Source organism: Achroia grisella, unplaced genomic scaffold (assembly GCF_030625045.1).
Source record: "Achroia grisella isolate CSIRO2021 unplaced genomic scaffold, CSIRO_AGI_Agris_v1 utg782, whole genome shotgun sequence".
NCBI lineage: Eukaryota > Metazoa > Arthropoda > Insecta > Lepidoptera > Pyralidae > Achroia > Achroia grisella.
In genome coordinates this window covers 1,888,224-1,908,044 of record NW_026713022.1, presented here as the reverse complement: position 1 = coordinate 1,908,044, position 19,821 = coordinate 1,888,224, and the positions used below count along the sequence as shown (strand labels likewise).

Genomic DNA, 19,821 nt, shown 5'->3' with positions numbered 1-19,821 from the left:
GTAAAGACTTTTCTTCAGTAAACAAACTTTACCAGAGTTATCTTCATAACCTTCCGGCTGTCGCATGTAGATTTCTTCATCAAGATCGCCATACAGAAAAGCAGTAGATACATCAAATTGCGCCATATGCATCTGTTCATTAGCGGCAACAGCTAATACACTTCTAATGGTCGCCATTCTTGCTACAGGACTGAATGTTTGATAATAGTCCACGCCTTTCTTCTGACTATATCCCTTAATAACAAGCCTAGCCTTGTATTTGTCGACATTCCCGTCAGCATTTAATTTGACCTTGAAAACCCACTTGCAGGGTATGACTTTCCGACCTTTCGGGAGATCTACCAACACCCAAGTTTTATTTTCCTTCAGAGAATTAATTTCCTTATCCATTGCCATTCTCCAAAGTTTACTTTCAGCACTTCTCACAGCTTCCTTGTAGCTATTAGGTTCCAGTTGATTACCAGTGCTCTCTCCATTTATATTATATAGAATAAAATCATTGAATTTCTGTGGTAGACGAAGCGATGACCTATCTCTAAGAATACGACTACTTTCCTCTATAATCTCATGTTCATCCATAGTTTCGTGAAGCTCGGCTTCGTCATTTCCTTCTAATACCCCCCCCACATTCAATATTTTGTTCTAGCGTATTACTTCTTGCATCATCAAATATATCTTCATTAATAACAGAAGTGTCTTCTCTATCAATAAACTCATCATTGTTTACAAGACCGTCAACTTCATCATTATCAATTACAATATTCTGAGCATCAGAAGATTCTACATGAGGTAATTTTTCATCATTCCTCTGTTGAGTTATCTTTTGTAATGCCAAAGGTTGCAACTCAATTACATTGCTAGGAAATTCTGCTTGCATGGGTTCAGACACCTTCAGTGATTCACCTCTAAGCAGAGACATATCATCAAATGTCACATCTCTTGACCTTACTAAACCAGTAGAACCATTCCAGAGACGATATCCATCATCATTATCATATCCTATTAAAATACATTTCATAGCTTTCTTATGTAATTTTTTTCGAGTCTGTTTAGGTACGTGAGCATAACATGATGACCCAATGATCCTCATGTGTTTAATCCTTGGCTTTATACCAGTCCAAAGTTCTGAGGGTGACTTGTGTTCCACTGACGTTGGCCCTGTCCTGTTTAAAATATATACAGCAGTATTCACCAATTCAGCCCACAAAGTTTCAGGTAACCTTTCATGTGCATGCATCATAGCTCTAGCACATTCCACGATCGTTCTGTTATCTCTTTCGCTATTTCCGTTTTGTTCCGGTGTATACGGCATCGTCAGTCTTTGCTTTATTCCATTTTCCACCAATATTTTTCGTACTTGTGCATTGTCGAATTCACCACCATTGTCACTCAATAGTTCCTTAACAACATGACCAGCTACTTTAGCTTCAACTAGAAACTGTTTCAATTTCTCGTGTACTTCCGACTTATTCCGAAGAAAATACACAAAACGATGACGTGTATATTCGTCTTTGAAAAGTACAAAATATCGTAATTTGGAATAACTAGATGGAAAGGGCCCACAAACATCCGAATGTATGCGTTCTCCAGGTTTCGTAGCTTTATCTCGTACACCAAACTTTTGTCTGTGAGATTTTCCAAAGATACAACCTTCGCATAATTCTTCACTATCTTTTGTTTTTATTCCCAACTCTCTATCTATCAGACTTCTTATATGTCTTTTATTTTGATGACCAAAACGTTCGTGATAAAGTTGCAATATATCAACTTTCTGTACCAAATTTACTAACATATTAATAGGCGGTACGACTCTACAATTCAGCTTGTATAATCCTCCATACCTCTCCCTATTTCCTGTCACAGTAATCATTCCTCCTATTTTCATAGTACAAGTAGTGACCCGTGATTCAAACACGCTACCTGGATTCCTATCTTGTGTCGATAATACAGAAAACAGATTTCTACTTATCTGAGGAACATACCAAACATCTCTCAAAGTCGATCTCACAGTATGTCCATTAACATCGGCCTCAATACAAACTGATCCTTTGCCTACTGCCTTGATCACATTTTTGTCCGCCGTAGTTACAGTGTGACCTTCACTGAAGTATTCGAAATCTTGAAAGATATCATTCCGCATTGTAACATGATTCGTAGCCCCATTATCTACATTCCAATGGTCACGATCTGCAATACTACTTTCAGCCGAATTCACAGTCAGTAACATCATGTTAATTCCCTTACTACTGCCATCTTTTCGAGAAACTACTTTCTTAGGACAGTCTTTCTTAAGGTGACCAACCTCTTTACAACCAAAGCATTTAAACTTTTTGCTACTGTCCTTGTTATTACTGCCTTTGTCTTCACACTTACTAGGTTTCTTCTTGACTCCTTTGACAGCAAAGGCCTCACAACTAGATTCACTCTCTACATTGTTACCGAGTGCCTTTTCATGCGCACACAGCTGACTTGTGATATTCTCTATATTCCTATCCTTCTTAGACATTAACAACCAACTTGACTTGAATGAAAAATATGTTTCAGGTAAAGTATCCAAGATTTTACAAATTAATAGAACTTCAGGTAAATCCTTACCTTCCTCTTCTTTCATTAATTCTTGCTTGAGCTTATACCACAGATTTTTCAACTTCGAGATATGTGAAGCCATGTCGTCAACAGGATTTTTCTTATATCTGAAAAATTCTAAACACAAATCATACAGGCGGTCCTCACATACACCTTCGTACAGGCGATGTAATTCATCCCATATTTCCTTTGCGGTCGTTAACCTTAGAATTTTATCCAGGATATTATCAGAGATATTATTAGTTATTACAAGTACAGCTATACTATCCAACTTAGTGTAGCTTCGTAAGTCCTCTTCGTACTTAGCCATAGCTGCTGAATCCCCAGCACTACTATCTGGCACTTCCGGTTTTTTAATTGATCCATTTATTACATCCGTTATACCGTCTATTCCCCTTAATAGTGCTGACATGCGATACTTCCAATGTATCCAATTTTCACCTTCTAATTTATTAATTTGAAATTTCGACAAATCCATTTTGAAGTTTGGTATTAGCCCATAACCTAATATAGGAAATTGGTAGTAGCACTCACCAGTATTAAGCAACGCCGGGATCAGGATCAGTGTTAAGGAAAACCAGGACTAGGATTTTGGATACCTACACTAGTTAATATTAGTCAGTTAGCAAGTTCAGTCAATGTTCATAGTATATAAGACAAAAGGGTAATCTGTCATAAAAAAATATTATTTTCTTTTATTATTTTTACATTGACAAGCGCTGCTAGAATGCATATCGCCTGCCATTGAACCAAGGAGGTTCTTAACAAAAATGGCGAGATCGGGTGATAGTAATGAAGACCACATAACAAGACTAGTAGATAATGAATCGTATAATATCTGGAAGTTCGAGATAAAAATAATACTAAAAGCCAAAGGATTATTTGAAATAATAGCAAGCAATAATGAATTGAAAAAAGATGGCGACTGGGAAAGAAAAGATGCTCAAGCTCAGGCTATTATAATTACATCTATTGATAAAAAACATGTACAACACTTATTAAATTGTGAAAATGCAAAAGATATGTTCGACAATCTCTGTAATTTATATGATGGTTCAGAAGAACGTAATAAATGTCAAATCTTACAAGAATTCTTCAACTATAAATATCGACCTAGTCATAACATTAATGAATATCTGTCAGAAATAGAAAATCTCACTTTTAGACTAAAAAAACTTGGACAAAAATTGGATGACGAAGTTATAACATCAAAAATATTAAGTTCATTACCAGACAACTATTCATATTTTATTACTGCATGGGAATCAACACAAACAGATGAAAAGACCCTTAAAAACCTAAAAAGTCGACTTTTAACGGAAGAAAATAGGCTGAATAAAACTGAATATATGAATACAACTGCTACTGCTTTTAAGACGCAGAAAGTTGTAAAATGTCTAAATTGTAATCGCATGGGTCATAATGCGAAGCAATGTAGAACAAAACCATGTTCTATTTGTAAAAAGACAAATCACATAGAAGCTAATTGCTATTTCGGAAATACCACATTCAAAAGAAGAACAACTATAGTACAGATAAAAAACAATTTGTAAATAAATATCAAAAGGATAACAAACACGTTACCTTTCTATCTAAAGAAATGTCAAATGACCAGAAAAGCATACAATTTATAGTGGATTCGGGTTGTTCAATTCACATGATAAACAACCGAGATACACTACATGATTTTCAAGAAATTCAATCTGAGATCAGTGTTGCTAAACATGATGAAACTATGATGGCACAGGGTCAAGGTATAATAATTGGTCGAGATATAATACTGCAAAAAGTTTTGTTCGTACCCAGTTTAACTCAAAATCTTCTATCTGTAAACAATATAACAAATAATGGCGGTGAAGTGAATTTCTCAGATCAGTCTGTAATTATTACTAAAGATTCTGAAACAATCCTACACGGTAAAAGAACAGCAGAAGGATTATATGTCATAAATTTAGAAACATTTATTGACAGAAAAGATATGTCACTATATACAACAAAGAAAGACAACACAAGTATGTGGCATTTTAAAATGGGACATCCGTCAAATGAATCTTTGTTAAAATTATCTAAATTGGCAACTGGTATAAACATAGATGAAAAATTATTAACCAACTTTAAATGTGAAATTTGTATTATGGCGAAACAACTCGAAAACCATTTTATTCTAGAAATAAAGCTACTAGAAAGTTAGAAATTATTCATACTGATGTGTGTAGTATCGAAGATGAAACTTGGGATGGTAAGAAATATTTTATGACTATACTTGATGATTTTACACATTTCGTAAAAACCTATTTAATGAGAAATAAGTATGAAGTGTCACAACTCCTGAAAGATTATATTAACGAAGTTGAACGTGAAACAGAGAATAAAGTCAGTACTATAAGATGTGATAATGGTGGTGATACACCAATAATGATCTTAAAATCTGGTGTCAGAGAAGAGGGATAAAACTAGATTACACTATTCACCATACACCTCAGTTAAATGGAAAAGCTGAAAGGTTAAATCGAAGCATTATGGAAAAGGCTCGTACTTTATTATTCCAATCTGGACTTAAAAATGAAATGTGGGGTGAGGCCGTTTTAGTGGCTACATACCTACTTAATAGATTACCTACAGTTGGAATGGATATTACACCATATGAAGAATGGACAAATAAAAAACCAAATCTTAAATATGTCGAATGTTTTGGCAGTACAGCATATGTAAAAAAACTTGGTTATTTAAAAAAACTTGAACCTAGAAGCAAAAAATTAATAATGGTTGGATATGCTCCTACTGGATATAGATTGTGGTCGGAAGATAAAAGAAAAATTTATGTAGAGAGAGATGTAATTTTTTCATAATGATGTTAATGAAATAGCCAATGATTTTGATATGAATATAAATAAGGAAAAACATAATAATACACCTTTGTTAACGGATTGCCAAAATGACAATGTAGAAATTAAAAACTTTAATGATACGGTAGAGATGGTACGTATGAATGATAAGTATGAACAAGATAAAGAACAGTCACAAGACATACAAACAAATTTTTTACAGAATACTCCATGTTGTTCAAACAATAATAATATTATAGAAGAAGATGATACTTTACTAGGTAGAGGAAAAAGAGAAAAGAAACGAAATATACATCCAGATTTCGTATATTTAACATACAAAGAAGCAATATCTGGAGATGATAAATTAAAATGGAAAAAAGCTATAGCAGATGAAATGCAATCATTAGAGCAAAATAATACGTGGAATATAATAGATGTGGAAGAAGTAAAAAATAAAAATATACTAACGGCAAAATGGGTATTTACAATTAAGGAAAGTGGTCGCTATAAGGCTAGATTAGTAGTAAAAGGTTGTCAACAAAATAAAGGAATCGACTATACGGAAACGTACAGTCCAGTAATAAATACAAGTACATTAAGAGCAATGTTTGCTATTGCTGCATATAAAAATTACAATATTATGCAATTTGACATTAAAACAGCTTTTTTATATGGAGAGTTATTGGAAGATATATACATGAAGTTACCAGAGGGTTATGAAGAAAAATATGTAAAATTAAAAAAATCACTCTATGGCTTAAAACAAGCACCATTAAAATGGAACGAAAGATTTACATCATATTTAAAAAATAAAGGATTGTTACCTATAAAAGCTGATCAATGTTTGTTTAAAAATGAATCACTTATATTGGGTATTTATGTAGACAATGGAATACTCATGGGAAAATATAAAAAAGAAATGGGGAAGTTAATAAAAGAGCTGGAAAATGAATTTGAAATGACGTTGAATACAGAACCTAGTTTATTTCTAGGAATAGAAATTAATAAAAATGAAAATAATCATATTACATTAACACAAGAAAATTACATTAACAAAATAATAAATAAATTTGAAATGAAAGATGCTAAAAGTACTCCAATACCAATGTGCATCGGAGCAAACAAAATAGAGACAGAAGATGAAGAAATTGATTTTAATAATTCGTATTTTCCTTACAGAGAACTTATAGGGTCGCTATTATATGTTGCTAATAAAACTCGTCCTGATATAGCATTTGCGGTCAATTTTTGTAGTAGACGAGTGGAAAAACCAACAAAGCAAGATGTCATTAATGGAAAACGAATATTAAGGTACCTGCTGGGGACATCGAATTCAGGTATTAAATTTTATAACAGTAATCTACATTTAGAAGCTTATTGTGATGCTGATTATGCTAATGATCCACATACAAGAAAGAGCACAACAGGCTATATAATCTTTCTATGTGGAGGTCCTATTACATGGTCATCAAGACAACAGCCCATAGTTGCCATGTCATCATCGGAATCCGAATATATAGCTGCTGCAGATTGTTGCCGGGAGTTAATGTACCTAAAAAACTTAATTAGTGAGGTAGTAAAAGAAGAAGTTAATGCAACGCTTTATGTAGATAATCAAAGTACAATTCATTTAATTAACAACGGTATTATGAACAGAAGATCAAAGCACATCGATGTCAGATATCATTATATACACGAAAAAGTCAGTGAAGGACTTTTAAAAATAAAATATTGCCCCTCTGAGCATCAAATTGCTGATATTCTGACGAAGCCTCTTGGAAATGTAAAATTTTCTTATTTGAAGTCCTATATTATTTCTTAGTTTATAAAACAAAATTAAGGGGGCAACTATACAAGTAATTTTATTTTATTTTAAGACAGAAGTTTTTTTTTTATTTGTTTATTGTAGTAGTTATAGTTCAGTGAGTAAGTAATATTAATATATTTTTTTTAAAGTAGTTTTCTTAAAATGTTTAGTGGTGTTCTTAATTACTTAGTTCTTAAATACATGTTAAATTAAAATACAATTAAGGGGGCATGTTGAATGAACATAGAGGTTAATATACATAATTGTATTTGAGTAATAAATTCTGTCATTGTTAAAAAGAATATATTGATAGATTAAAAAAGTTACGTTTAACATCATGTTCGTATTTTATTAAAAATATCCATTATCTAGGTCATTTCACTCGGAATATCTCCCATTTCAACAATGGATCCCTACTGATTCTAAATATCACCGACGAATGCTTTTAAAATCTTGTATTCGATCCGCACTGGTATGTAATACAACATTAGAAGGTGACCATTCTTTAAATTAACCCACGTTTTGCGATTTCACGAAAACTAACATTCTATATTTCAAAATTTATTATTTTAATAAACAATTGAATCTGGCTATTTCAACTCCCGTGCTTCTGGCAACCCCGGTAAGAAGAACCAACGCCAAGAAATTTCGTTTCGTTGTTTGCCGCCTTTATGGCCCGGCTCTTTTTATTGAAATTACATACTTTAAAGCGTTTGTTCAAAGTAATTTACGTATAAAATATATTATAATGGGTGATAAAGGGGATGGAGGTAATTATATTCAGTCGAATTTACTATTTTCTATTCTCTCCTTGTGCTATCAAAATTACAGACATTTTCTGTTTTTTGGTTATCGTACTTCATTCCTTTGTTTTTGGTTACAGAAACATTTGACGATGCCGTAGAGGAAAGGGTTATAAACGAAGAATATAAAATATGGAAGAAAAATACACCTTTTCTTTATGACTTGGTGATGACACACGCTCTTGAGTGGCCTTCCTTGACCGCTCAGTGGCTTCCTGACGTGACCAGGCCTGAGGGTAAAGATTATTCTGTACACAGGTAAGAACATTATTAATATATTAATATGTCGGTCTCGGTGGTCTAGCAATTTCGTGCACAATTTTCCTTCAGATGATCGCCGGTTCGATTCCGCGCACGATGCCAACATTGGTATTCATGAGTATGATGTTTGTATTGGTCTGAGTATATTTTAAGTATATTCTGTATGATTCACAAAATGCTGCTAAAATTGGGATTGATTGGTCCAGAATTTTAATGCCGCCACTATTATATTTACAGACTGCATAAACATTGTCAGTAGTGATAAGATTCAAAACTTTAATAGTTTCGAATCTTTTATTGAATATTAAATAATTATATAGAACCAAATATGTATTATAGAGTTATAGTCAACAAAATAAAAAAAAACATAATTAAATCATCTGATTAAATAACTATATATTAATTGAAAGGTGTGAACTATTAATGCACACATATTATAATGTCAAAGAAAAAAATGTAAATATTTTTTTGTTCTTTACACTTAAAATTATAATCAAGTAGTCTTTGCATAAATAAATTACAGATCTTTTAAATTTCTCAGCTTATTCTATGTTATAATATTCATGTAATGTACATATAAACCTTTAGTGATTTAAGTCACTGTTTAATGCTTACTTTTTATTTTTGATTTTAATGCAGTTTTATTAATATCTGTAATGTAATTTAAAATATATAATCTAACAACACTTTATTTTATAGTAACTAAAGATATTGATTTCAATATAGATTGATTTTGGGCACACACACATCAGATGAACAAAATCACCTGCTGATTGCCAGCGTGCAGCTGCCCAATGAAGATGCTCAGTTTGATGCCAGCCACTATGACAATGACAAGGGTGGTGAGTATACACTCCAAATATGTTTCATAAAAGCTTCAAAAAAAAGCTATCTCCATCTTAGCATACCTTATTGTGTATTTTACAAATGACAATTTACTACCAACCAATATGAAAGAAAGAAAGAAAAATATATTTATTTGGCACATACAAAACATTTATACATTTTACAAAAAAATATTTAAAAATACACATGTTTAAACCAATTTGTTCACAGATTGGTTTTTACTCAGCTTTCTGTCTAGGTTGTAATGCCCAAATGCAGATTTTTCAGTAATATTTATTTTTGCTTTATATTATTCTCTCTAATATTGGGAATGTGAAAGTTAGTTTATTACGGACAGGGTTTCAATAAGCACTAAATCTTTTGTATTGGTTGATTACTACTTAAATGTGTATATTTAGCATACACCCAGGTTATTTTTTACTATATCTGTACTGTTTTTACTGCTTGGAGTTATTCTTTGCACTTTTAAATAAATCTGTATGAAAATAAAGCCAATATAATGTAATCTAATAACTATTAGATGTTCTAAATAAAATATTATTACTCTGTTCCTTTTTTTAAATTGTTAGCAATAGAGTTTTATATAATAGCAAAAGATTACATGATTAAGCTCCTAATTTCCATTTTTCAGAATTTGGTGGCTTTGGGTCTGTATCCGGCAAAATTGATATTGAAATCAAGATCAACCATGAGGGTGAGGTGAACAGGGCGCGGTACATGCCACAGAACCCCTGTGTTATTGCAACAAAGACACCATCCTCGGATGTGCTTGTATTTGATTACACAAAACATCCATCAAAACCAGAACCATCTGGTGAATGTCATCCAGACCTAAGGTATAAATATGTTTCGCATTGGTATATGTAGAAATTTTTATTTATTTTCTTTGATAATTTGCAATCTGTTAAAGTAAATGTGCTAAAATTTAGCAACAGTTAAATTTTTATTATTAGTAAATTCGGTTGGTGGATGATTAATTACAGAGAAGAGACTCTTCTCTATAATTAGTCAACCGATATAATATACGCGCTATGGTGCAGTTGTAATTTACTTTGTTTCAATCGCACTAGATTTGTCTTCTACACATGAATGAAATAAGTTATATAATCAGGAAAATAAAAATGTTTAATGGCTTTTCCATTTGCAATAATACAAAATTCCTGTTAATTGGGTGCTGCTTTTTCAAGAATATGATAGATACTTATTTTACATGTTTGTGAAATGATCTCATTAGGTATTTGATATTTGCAGATTGCGTGGTCATCAGAAAGAAGGCTATGGGTTATCATGGAACCCAAATCTCAATGGTTATCTTTTATCAGCCAGGTAAATTTGAATAGTGACATTAGTAAACAATAACATTAATTATTTATGAATCATTTTGAGCTTGGATGTGCTGGATATGTCATACACATGTCTAACTCCTATTGTAATCTCATATACTCTTTTCCTCATTCAATCTAACACATGTACAGTAATTATAAGTACATAATATATTAGTTAGCATTTAATTAAACTACTTTAACATATTAGACCCAGGGGTCTGTATTTCAATACTTAAATAGTATCTGTAATAATGTATGTTAGGTTTAAAATAATATAGGTAGTACATAGTTAATTTAATAGAGTTATAAGTACTCTAATTGCAAATCTTTATGATCCTAAATAAATAAGTAAAAAAGGCAACATATTTTTTACAACAAGTATTTTAGTGGAAATTTAATGTTATATTATCCTACATGTGTTCTACAGGAATTTAGTTTATTTTCTTATCTATAAAATGATTATAGGTAAATTGTATGAATTAATTCCCTAGAATCAAAAGTCCTTACTTTGACTTATTATCTATCCCACCTGTTTTTGCTGGCAAGCACTCTGCTTTATAAGTTGTGTTTATATAGAATGGTGAGATATTGATAAGGCATGACATCTTAGTTCCCTGTAATGGCAATGGATGTGTAGCATGCAATTGGGATATATTTGTTCATGTATATAAGCGAAAGTTGCCGCTTACCATCAGAAGAGCCGTCAGGTTATCTGTTTTCCATTCTTGTACACAATAAAAATTATTGAATGTTTATTTTAAAAAATCCTTGTCATGGGTACTTCAATCTCACCTATTTCAGATGATAAGGAGCTTGGTTTGTACTACAAAGCTACATAGTTTGTAGATTGTTTCTGTTGAAGGGTGAGATAAATTACAGAATAAGCATGGATTCTTAGTCATCAGAACTGGTGGTAGCACATGAGTAGAATCACGGGTATAACGTGATAACTGCTGCTCAGCTTCACAAACATCTCTTGTAATATTTATTTTGATCAAATATATAATTATTGTGTAGAAAATGCGAAAGTTTGAAAGTAACCAATGTTTTGTTTGTCAGTGATGATCACACAATCTGCCTATGGGATATCAACGCCACCCCCAAAGAAGGGAGGGTAATCGAAGCTAAGTCGGTGTTCACTGGTCACACGGCGGTCGTTGAAGACGTCGCGTGGCATCTGTTGCATGAATCATTGTTTGGTTCTGTTGCCGATGATCAAAAGCTGATGATATGGGACACCAGGTATGGTCCAAAAGGTCTACACAAAATAGTGTTCTATATTGTTATGGGTGGAGTAGTTGATAATATATTTATTTATAAAAAAACATATGTTACTAGTAACTGTAACTTTTTCCTTGTAAAATGTGAGCATATCTCACATTTTACTGAGAATATTTGAAACACATGTGGCAGGGAGCGAGCCTACAGTTGTTTATTAAGGAATCAAATATCCTCACCGTTGCTTCTCAATACATTTATGAAAATATCATCTATGCCAGAAGGAATATAGACAGTTTCAAAAGAGTTAGTGATTGCACTAATAAAAGCCTACGTAACAATAACAAACTGATTTTACCTAAATGTCGTTTGGCTAAAGTTAGTAATTCGTTTTATGGCAATTGCGTAAGGTTTTACAATAAAATACCAGAGTCTGTTATAAATCTGTCAGAAAAAAGATTTAAAAAATTGAAGAATTCGTTAACGATAATAATGTTTTTATAGAAAAACTTTAAATCTATAGCACTGACAATATTATCTGATTACATTAATAATGAGTGCGTAGCGACTTCTATGTTGATTATCGCATGCCTCTTACTTGTTATACTGTAATTATTTATATAAAAAAATATATTGTTTTTTATATAAATAATTACATTTCTACACAAGTTTCTTGCACAAGTTCTTCTTGTGATGAATCTGCATTCCGAATGAGTGGTAGAATCAAAATATGACTATTCAAAAGTGCTTGTAATGAGTTTATTTGAATAAAGATTATTTCTATTTCTATTTCTATCTCATTAATTTGGTTTGTTATGGGTGTTTTCCATCACCAGACAGGCAGTCAGAAATATAAATTGGCACACAAAATTTAGCTATCCACTTTGGGTAAAAATCAGGGTAATAAAGTTTTATGACTCGAAATGGTGTTAAAACTTTATTATTCTGATTAGGAGAAAAAATTTAAATATTATTGATGATTTTTCATAACAATTTACTAATATTTCTCAAAAAACATTTTTTATTGACTTTACTGTTATGTTATGATGTAATATACAAAATACAAAAATACATGCAGATGTAACAACACATCCAAACCATCACACACTGTGGATGCACACACTGCAGAAGTGAATTGCCTTAGCTTCAATCCCTACTCAGAGTTCATATTGGCTACTGGCAGTGCTGACAAAACTGTAAGTATCAACAGAATTGAAATCTTTGAATGAATTTTAATTTATATAATGTTTTTTAATATCATGTTTAAGAATTATAATAAAATTTAGAATATCACCAATAGCATTACTGGTGTATTTATTTTAATACACATAACAATTTTAAATTAATAAGTAAGATTCTACAATATTGTTTCAACACAGCCATAACTTGTTTTCCGTATAATATTCTAGTACAGAAACAGAAATACAACACTGGTAACACAAATCAGACGTATTCAGAATAGATTCTGTCTATGAAATAATCTTTGTGGAACTGACGTCGGTTTGACTGAAAATGGCTGTAATAATTCTCCTGATAATTTAGTTAAACATACTAAGATATTTTGAGCCTTTATTCTGTACCTTACTATTTCAACATTAAAATAATAATATTTTAAGTATTCCCTAATACGATCATGCGTTTATGTATTGTTACTAATTCTGTTATTCGCATAGGTGGCACTATGGGACTTGCGAAACTTGAAACTCAAACTACATTCGTTTGAATCGCACAAAGATGAAATATTCCAAGTGCAGTGGTCGCCGCACAATGAAACTATCTTGGCTAGCAGTGGCACAGACAGGAGGTAAATTATATCACACTATATTTTTGCACCTATAAGATATGAAACTTATTCTTTCTTTTGTTTTTATCTGACTGTAGCATCTCTATAAAAGGACATTAGTCTGTTATTAACATACTAACCAGGGTAGCTTGACATTTTAGTTTGAATTTTCCTACCGTATGACTGATTTATTACCATAATTTGTTCATCTAGTCGCTGCTTACTAAAATAACCTTGAAATAAAATCCAGTAATGTATTTGTTTTTACGTTATTTGTTTATTCTGAATTTACAGAATCGATTGATTGGTAAAAACCAATAATATTATTATACTATCTAATATAATGTATTATTCTAGACTTCATGTGTGGGATTTGTCCAAAATTGGTGAAGAACAAACTGCAGAAGATGCTGAAGACGGTCCTCCAGAGTTACTGTTCATTCACGGAGGTCACACCGCCAAAATTTCGGACTTTTCGTGGAACCCTAATGAGCCGTGGGTTATTTGCTCTGTCTCTGAAGATAATATTATGCAGGTAAGTTAATTATATATTTCGAGTGTGATAGCAGAATCGCCTATTGATTGATTGTAATTTGTCATCAATTGGGAGCATATTTAATGTATCACATATAATTCACAATATTACAGGTAAAAATTTTCTATTATATTCTTAGATAAATTTTCATATAAATAAAATAGCTTTGTTTATATTAGTTTGATATGATTAGGAATGATTGATAAATTCTTGAAAAATTTCGAAGTCTGAAAATTGAACAACAAGAGCCGAAAATTGTGACTTCCCTAAACAAAGATAACAAAAAGAGGCTCATTTGAAACGCGCAATTATATGAAATACAGATAGGCCAAGGGGAAATAGCGATTTCTGATATCATATCAGAGATGTCAATCAATGCTTTTCTAATATTGATCCTTAAATCCAACTGTGCTAATCGGGAATTTAGTAACTTCATAAGACACCTTGAAGAGAAGAGAAAACTTATAATAAGATAACATTAGTTTTAATTTGTATAACTGTATTATTTTTAAAATGTTACTTGATACAGGTGTGGCAAATGGCAGAGAACATATACAACGACGAGGAGCCAGAGACTCCCGCGTCGGAGCTAGAGTCGGGCGTCAACGTCAACCACGGCTAGCTGTCGCCCGTCCGCTCCCCCGTGGCTGATGTTGCGCCCATGGACACCACTTGAAAAACCTTACTGTTCACAGATACTGATACGGAAATTTTGAAACAAAACTTTTAAACAGTTATGAAGATTAGTGTTTTACAATTAATGTTAATATTTTTATTTGTAAGCCATTAAGTCTATGACCGGTATTGTTACGCTTACTTACTCTTTATTTTTGTATCCAATAGTCAGCAACTAAAATGTATAAGTGTTTTTGGAATGTATATCGTACATTCCCTCAGAAACAAAATGTCAAGATATTTTGAGTGTGAAAAATATCTTTAATTATTGATTTTTATTATATATAGAGTTAGTTTATTAGTGTAGAAGTCGATTTTGTCGGTACTTGTTGTGTTTATAATGGTTGCATTTATTTTGTAATACATAAATAATATTAATTCGAAATTCTTCTATTTTTTTTCTATGTCGGTAAATTAGTATGTACATTGTCGCAATGAGAGTGATACTTTGTATGTAGACTTTATGGTTTACTACAATTAACATATATGAACAGGATTTTATAGTGTATTCTCTATTTTTTTAATGACACTGCAAATTATGTACACTATATATTATGTATATTTTGTGTATGTTCATATAAGGTTCGTATTAAACTTGATACAATACAAAGAATATTGATATCTTTAATGCAATTGTAAACACTGTCTACATAATTATAAATTGTCAACTATTTGGTTTGTATGTGTGATCAGTAAAGTGTCAGTGATGGGAACTTTGGTGTTTAGTTAATAAGTGAATGTTAATTTGATGTTGCATCTGTTTTTATAACTCTCATATTTCAAGAAATGTAATAAGAATTAAGTTTATTCAAAGAATACATGCACCCACATCAAAACAAGATACTTAAATACAATACGCTACAACTTTAAATAGAATAGGTAATATAATATCCCAAAATAAATAGAACAGTCAATAAAATGTTAAAGCGTTAATGTGAATATGTCCGTCATAGTGTTCAATGAACTGTTCAACATATTGCTGCAGCGTTTGATTTCACTACACAGTTGTGGTCTCTCATCTCTCTCATTACAAAAATGCAAAACTATTGTTATTAATAGCCACTGTCATTTTTATTGTAATATATAAAACCATTAAATATCAATTACACAATTAATAAATATCATCACGGCCCACATTATTAGTTTCATCTGATAAGAACCCATCGGTATAAAATATGTACTGTTATTGATGTATGTTATTATAAAATTGAATTTGATATAAATGTTGGTGATTTTTATATGCTGTCTGATCTTATTGCAACGAAATAAAGTCCATTTTGGATTACGTTTAGGTTTATCCATGTAGCTATATTCTAGCTACTATTATTTCTATAACATCGGAGGTTACAAAGAGAGCTGACTCCTCCGTACTGCTTTTTAAAATATTACATCTAGCGCAAGTCGTCAAAATCGGATTAATCTGTAAAGTCATTAGCGTCAGTTTGGATCGATCTAGAACTAATAGTATGGTCAAACTATTTGGATAAACCTTTACTATTGTAGATAATGGATACTTTATAAGTGGGTTGTAATTAATGTTGCCAACAGATATTTGATAACACGCGTAAACAACAGTTATTTATTAAATGGAATCTCATACAACAAAAATTTCATATTGCTATTTCTGCTGTCAGTATTGTTAAAATGATCTTATGTTGTCATTTTTAACGGTGGATAATAATGTGAATAATAGTTACATATAGTTTTAGAAACACTGGACATTTTTTTTCATTGTATTTATTATTAACAAGTAACGGCTGAGAGATATTATTTTTCTATCTTTTATTTGTCATGTATTAAGGTGGGTCACACAATAGGTCCAATTTTGTGAAAGTAGCGTATAATTCGGTCGCGTAACCGCGTAACGACTGAGGGTAATAATAGTGTTGGAGCAGTAATGAAAGTAATTTTAAGCTATTCTAATAATATTATGATTAAAGTTATCGTAATAATTATATTGCTTTTTTATGATTGCCACAAATTTCTTAACCTACTTCCATATACTCGACTCTCACGGATCTGTAACGCATTATGAACGTCTACAATTCCGATTGCTGTATTAATATATTCCGAATATAGATTGCCCGATATTTGTAATAAAAAATAAAATACAAAAATCCTATCCTTGGTATTTTAATATGCACCAAATTTAATTTAAATAGGTATTGAAACCGAAGTAGAAATTACGCATATTTATGACCACGGAAGCTCACAAAATGTTCGTATTCGTTCGGTTAAGAATAATTATTCTTAACTCAAAAAAAGGTTTTGGCATTTATTTTCTGCCGAATTGAAGAGTTGTGCAAAAATTGCACTGAATGCTATTCCTATGTAGTTCGTGCTACAAATTCTGTGTGACTATTCATAAAGCAGAAAGTGGACCAAAATTTCAGCACACATTACACACTACACTACTGAGGAACCTGTTTGTAAAAAGCTATTTTTTTTTTCATGATACATAAAGGCTAAGATTATAGTTGTCTAATGTCAATTTACTAAACGTAATGCTGGCAATTCAAGAACTGGCTGTATGTTCTAGAAACCTTTTCCTGTGTATATGGCAATTATGAAAAATAACAACTTTTTAAGCTGTAAGTTCTGAATGTATGGTATACTAGCTACAGCGGTTTCACCCGTGTTAAATTTCAATAAAAAATATAGTCTATATGTTATTCCGATGCATAAGCTATATTACTGTAAAATTTCATCAAAATCCGTTGAGTAGTTTTTCTTATATTACACTCGAGGCTTAAATAAATAGTATCAAGTAAATAAATAGGAAATACAAAATCAATTTGTTAAATTTTTACTCACCTATTTTTTTTTATAGTTCATTCAGTTAGTGTAGTTAGTACGTTTGTGTTTACGAAAGCATGGACTTAATAAGATTAGATGTATATCGAGTCGTAGATTAATATCAACTTGCCATGTGACCACGGGTGTATACGCATGCGTACATCGAAGGGATATCAGGAATGTAGGGCTGTTTTCACGTTCATCGCCACACCCCATGACGTCACCAGCAGTTATACTGACCGCTTTATTACGAAAACTCCAGTCAAACGTTGAAATCGGCGCGAAACAATGTCACCCCTGACGTTCATTCTCTTAATTTTAATATCAACGACTTGTGCAAGAAAATCAGGTGGCGGCAGATATTCTGGACGCGGTTCACACGGTTCTCATAGCTACCCTCAGTCTACCGGCTACTCGGGGGCCGGCACGGGTACCAAATATACTGGGGGTGATCACTCCTACCCTGCATCGACAGGTCTCTCAGGTCATGGGCAGCATAACCAACAACAAAACATACAGCACACACAAAACCAGTATCACTCACAAAAAAACCAGCGCGGCTCAAATGGGCATCAAACTAAGACTGAGATCCATCATCATTACCATTACAATCCGCCGCAGCAGATCACTTACGGCTCTCACAGTCTCCCCGTATATCAAGGCCACCCGCCGGTCTATGTATACGAGTACAGAAACTCCGGGAGCAGATTCGATACATTATTAACAGGCCTAGCTCTATATAATCTCGGAAAAATGTCAGCCAATCATCACCACCACGGACATTATGATGAGTATAGGAGTAACCCAGGAGAAATATGCAAATTAGGTGTGAGTAAAAATAACGGGGACTACGAAGAAACACGCATTGATTGTAAACTTATGTCCAGTTTTATTTGGGAAGCGCACTCCACCACACAGGATCAGTCTTCTAAGGATATGGTGGTGACGAGCGTCGTGAATGTAACCCAAACGAACTCTACTGCAAATGGGACAGTGACCAGTTCAGTCACTGTTACCAACTCAACAGTGGTCGACGCTCTGGCAGTCAAAGGACCGTCGTTAGCAGTTACACCTGACATGAAATGTTTTCTTATGCGCATTTCAAGAGATTCTTCAGTTTTAAAAAAGTCTGTTGACTGTGGAGTGTTACAGGTCTATGCCACGAGTTCTTTACGTCGCAATAGTTCAAGTAGAAGCCTCCCTAGATGTCTTACTATAATTTTCGTATTATTTTTATGTAATATGTTATTATCTATATAAGAAATTCACGGACGTCACGTAATAAGGTGATAGGTCAGTTACTGATCATGTACATAAGCGACGGTTACCACTTACCATTAGTATGAACGTCAGCTAGTTTGCCAATTCAATAACATAAAAAAATCGATGCACATGTGTATTATGTAGGTACTTGGAATATACAAGCTGAGCCCGCGACTTCGTACCCATGGTATTCTGAAATACTTTTTTGTTTGAAAACCTATAGGAATGAAAATAGCACTAAATTATAGTGAAGTTTACCACTTTACAAAGGAAAAATCGCAACGAAATTAGCGATTAGTACGCACAAACAAACAAATGAACAGACCAAAATTTTAACACTCATTGTTTTCGATTCTGTTACGTTTGATAATTAGTCGCAGTAATGGTTTTTCTCATCTCATATCATCCATATATAGACTACATTTTTATTATATTACATTTTTAGTATTATGTAGGTAGAGACGTGTTATTCAGGCGCGTATATAACACTGCTCAGACGCTATTAGCGTCCCGACTTCGTGTCGCCGTAAGTAAACATAAACATCCCATGGGACTTAATCAATAACAGACTTGACATTTTGCCAAACAGTAGTATAGCTGTGTATATAGGATATAGACGGTTTCATAAAAATCGTCTATATCTTGCAGCATGATTGCAATTTATGTCCTTATATAAAATAAGGAATAATATTATACTTATATACATATATTTTAAATTGTCTTGAAATTGTTAGAAAAGAAAAGAATTGGTACTTTTTGTGTTTTTTTTTAAATTATAAGATTTGTGAAACTATTGACAACTTTTGTCTGATTAAGAGTACGTACATATTTTATATACTCTGCAAGAAGCAGTGATTATTCTAGTGCTGTTTATTTCTGAATACTTACGTAATATTCTTTAGTTATTGCTTTAGGTATTTATTGCCTCTTCTTACAATACGATATACATAAAGCTGATTGTATCTTTTATATACAAACGTAGTATTAAAGGTAAATAAGTGTAGGAAATTTGTCTTCTAAAAATAAATAAATATTAAAAATGTAAGACATTTATTTCATAAACATATGTATATTATAACAGAATGATTATCTTAA

General features: G+C 32.2%; 1 protein-coding gene and 1 pseudogene across 1 annotated transcript; both read left to right on the top strand.

Annotated features, from left to right (window-relative positions):
- The first annotated feature begins 7,849 nt into the window (after positions 1 to 7,849).
- LOC131851397 (chromatin assembly factor 1 p55 subunit) lies at positions 7,850 to 14,823 on the top strand. Its single transcript, XM_059201894.1, has 10 exons — positions 7,850 to 7,991; positions 8,105 to 8,282; positions 9,012 to 9,127; positions 9,763 to 9,967; positions 10,383 to 10,457; positions 11,516 to 11,698; positions 12,753 to 12,870; positions 13,348 to 13,478; positions 13,815 to 13,992; positions 14,522 to 14,823. The coding sequence occupies exons 1-10, from the start codon at positions 7,970 to 7,972 to the stop codon at positions 14,612 to 14,614; spliced, it is 1,299 nt and encodes a 432-aa protein (XP_059057877.1). The 5' UTR covers positions 7,850 to 7,969; the 3' UTR covers positions 14,615 to 14,823.
- Positions 14,824 to 17,677: 2,854 nt separating this feature from the next.
- Positions 17,678 to 19,137, top strand: LOC131851398 (uncharacterized; annotated as a pseudogene).
- Positions 19,138 to 19,821: the final 684 nt, after the last annotated feature.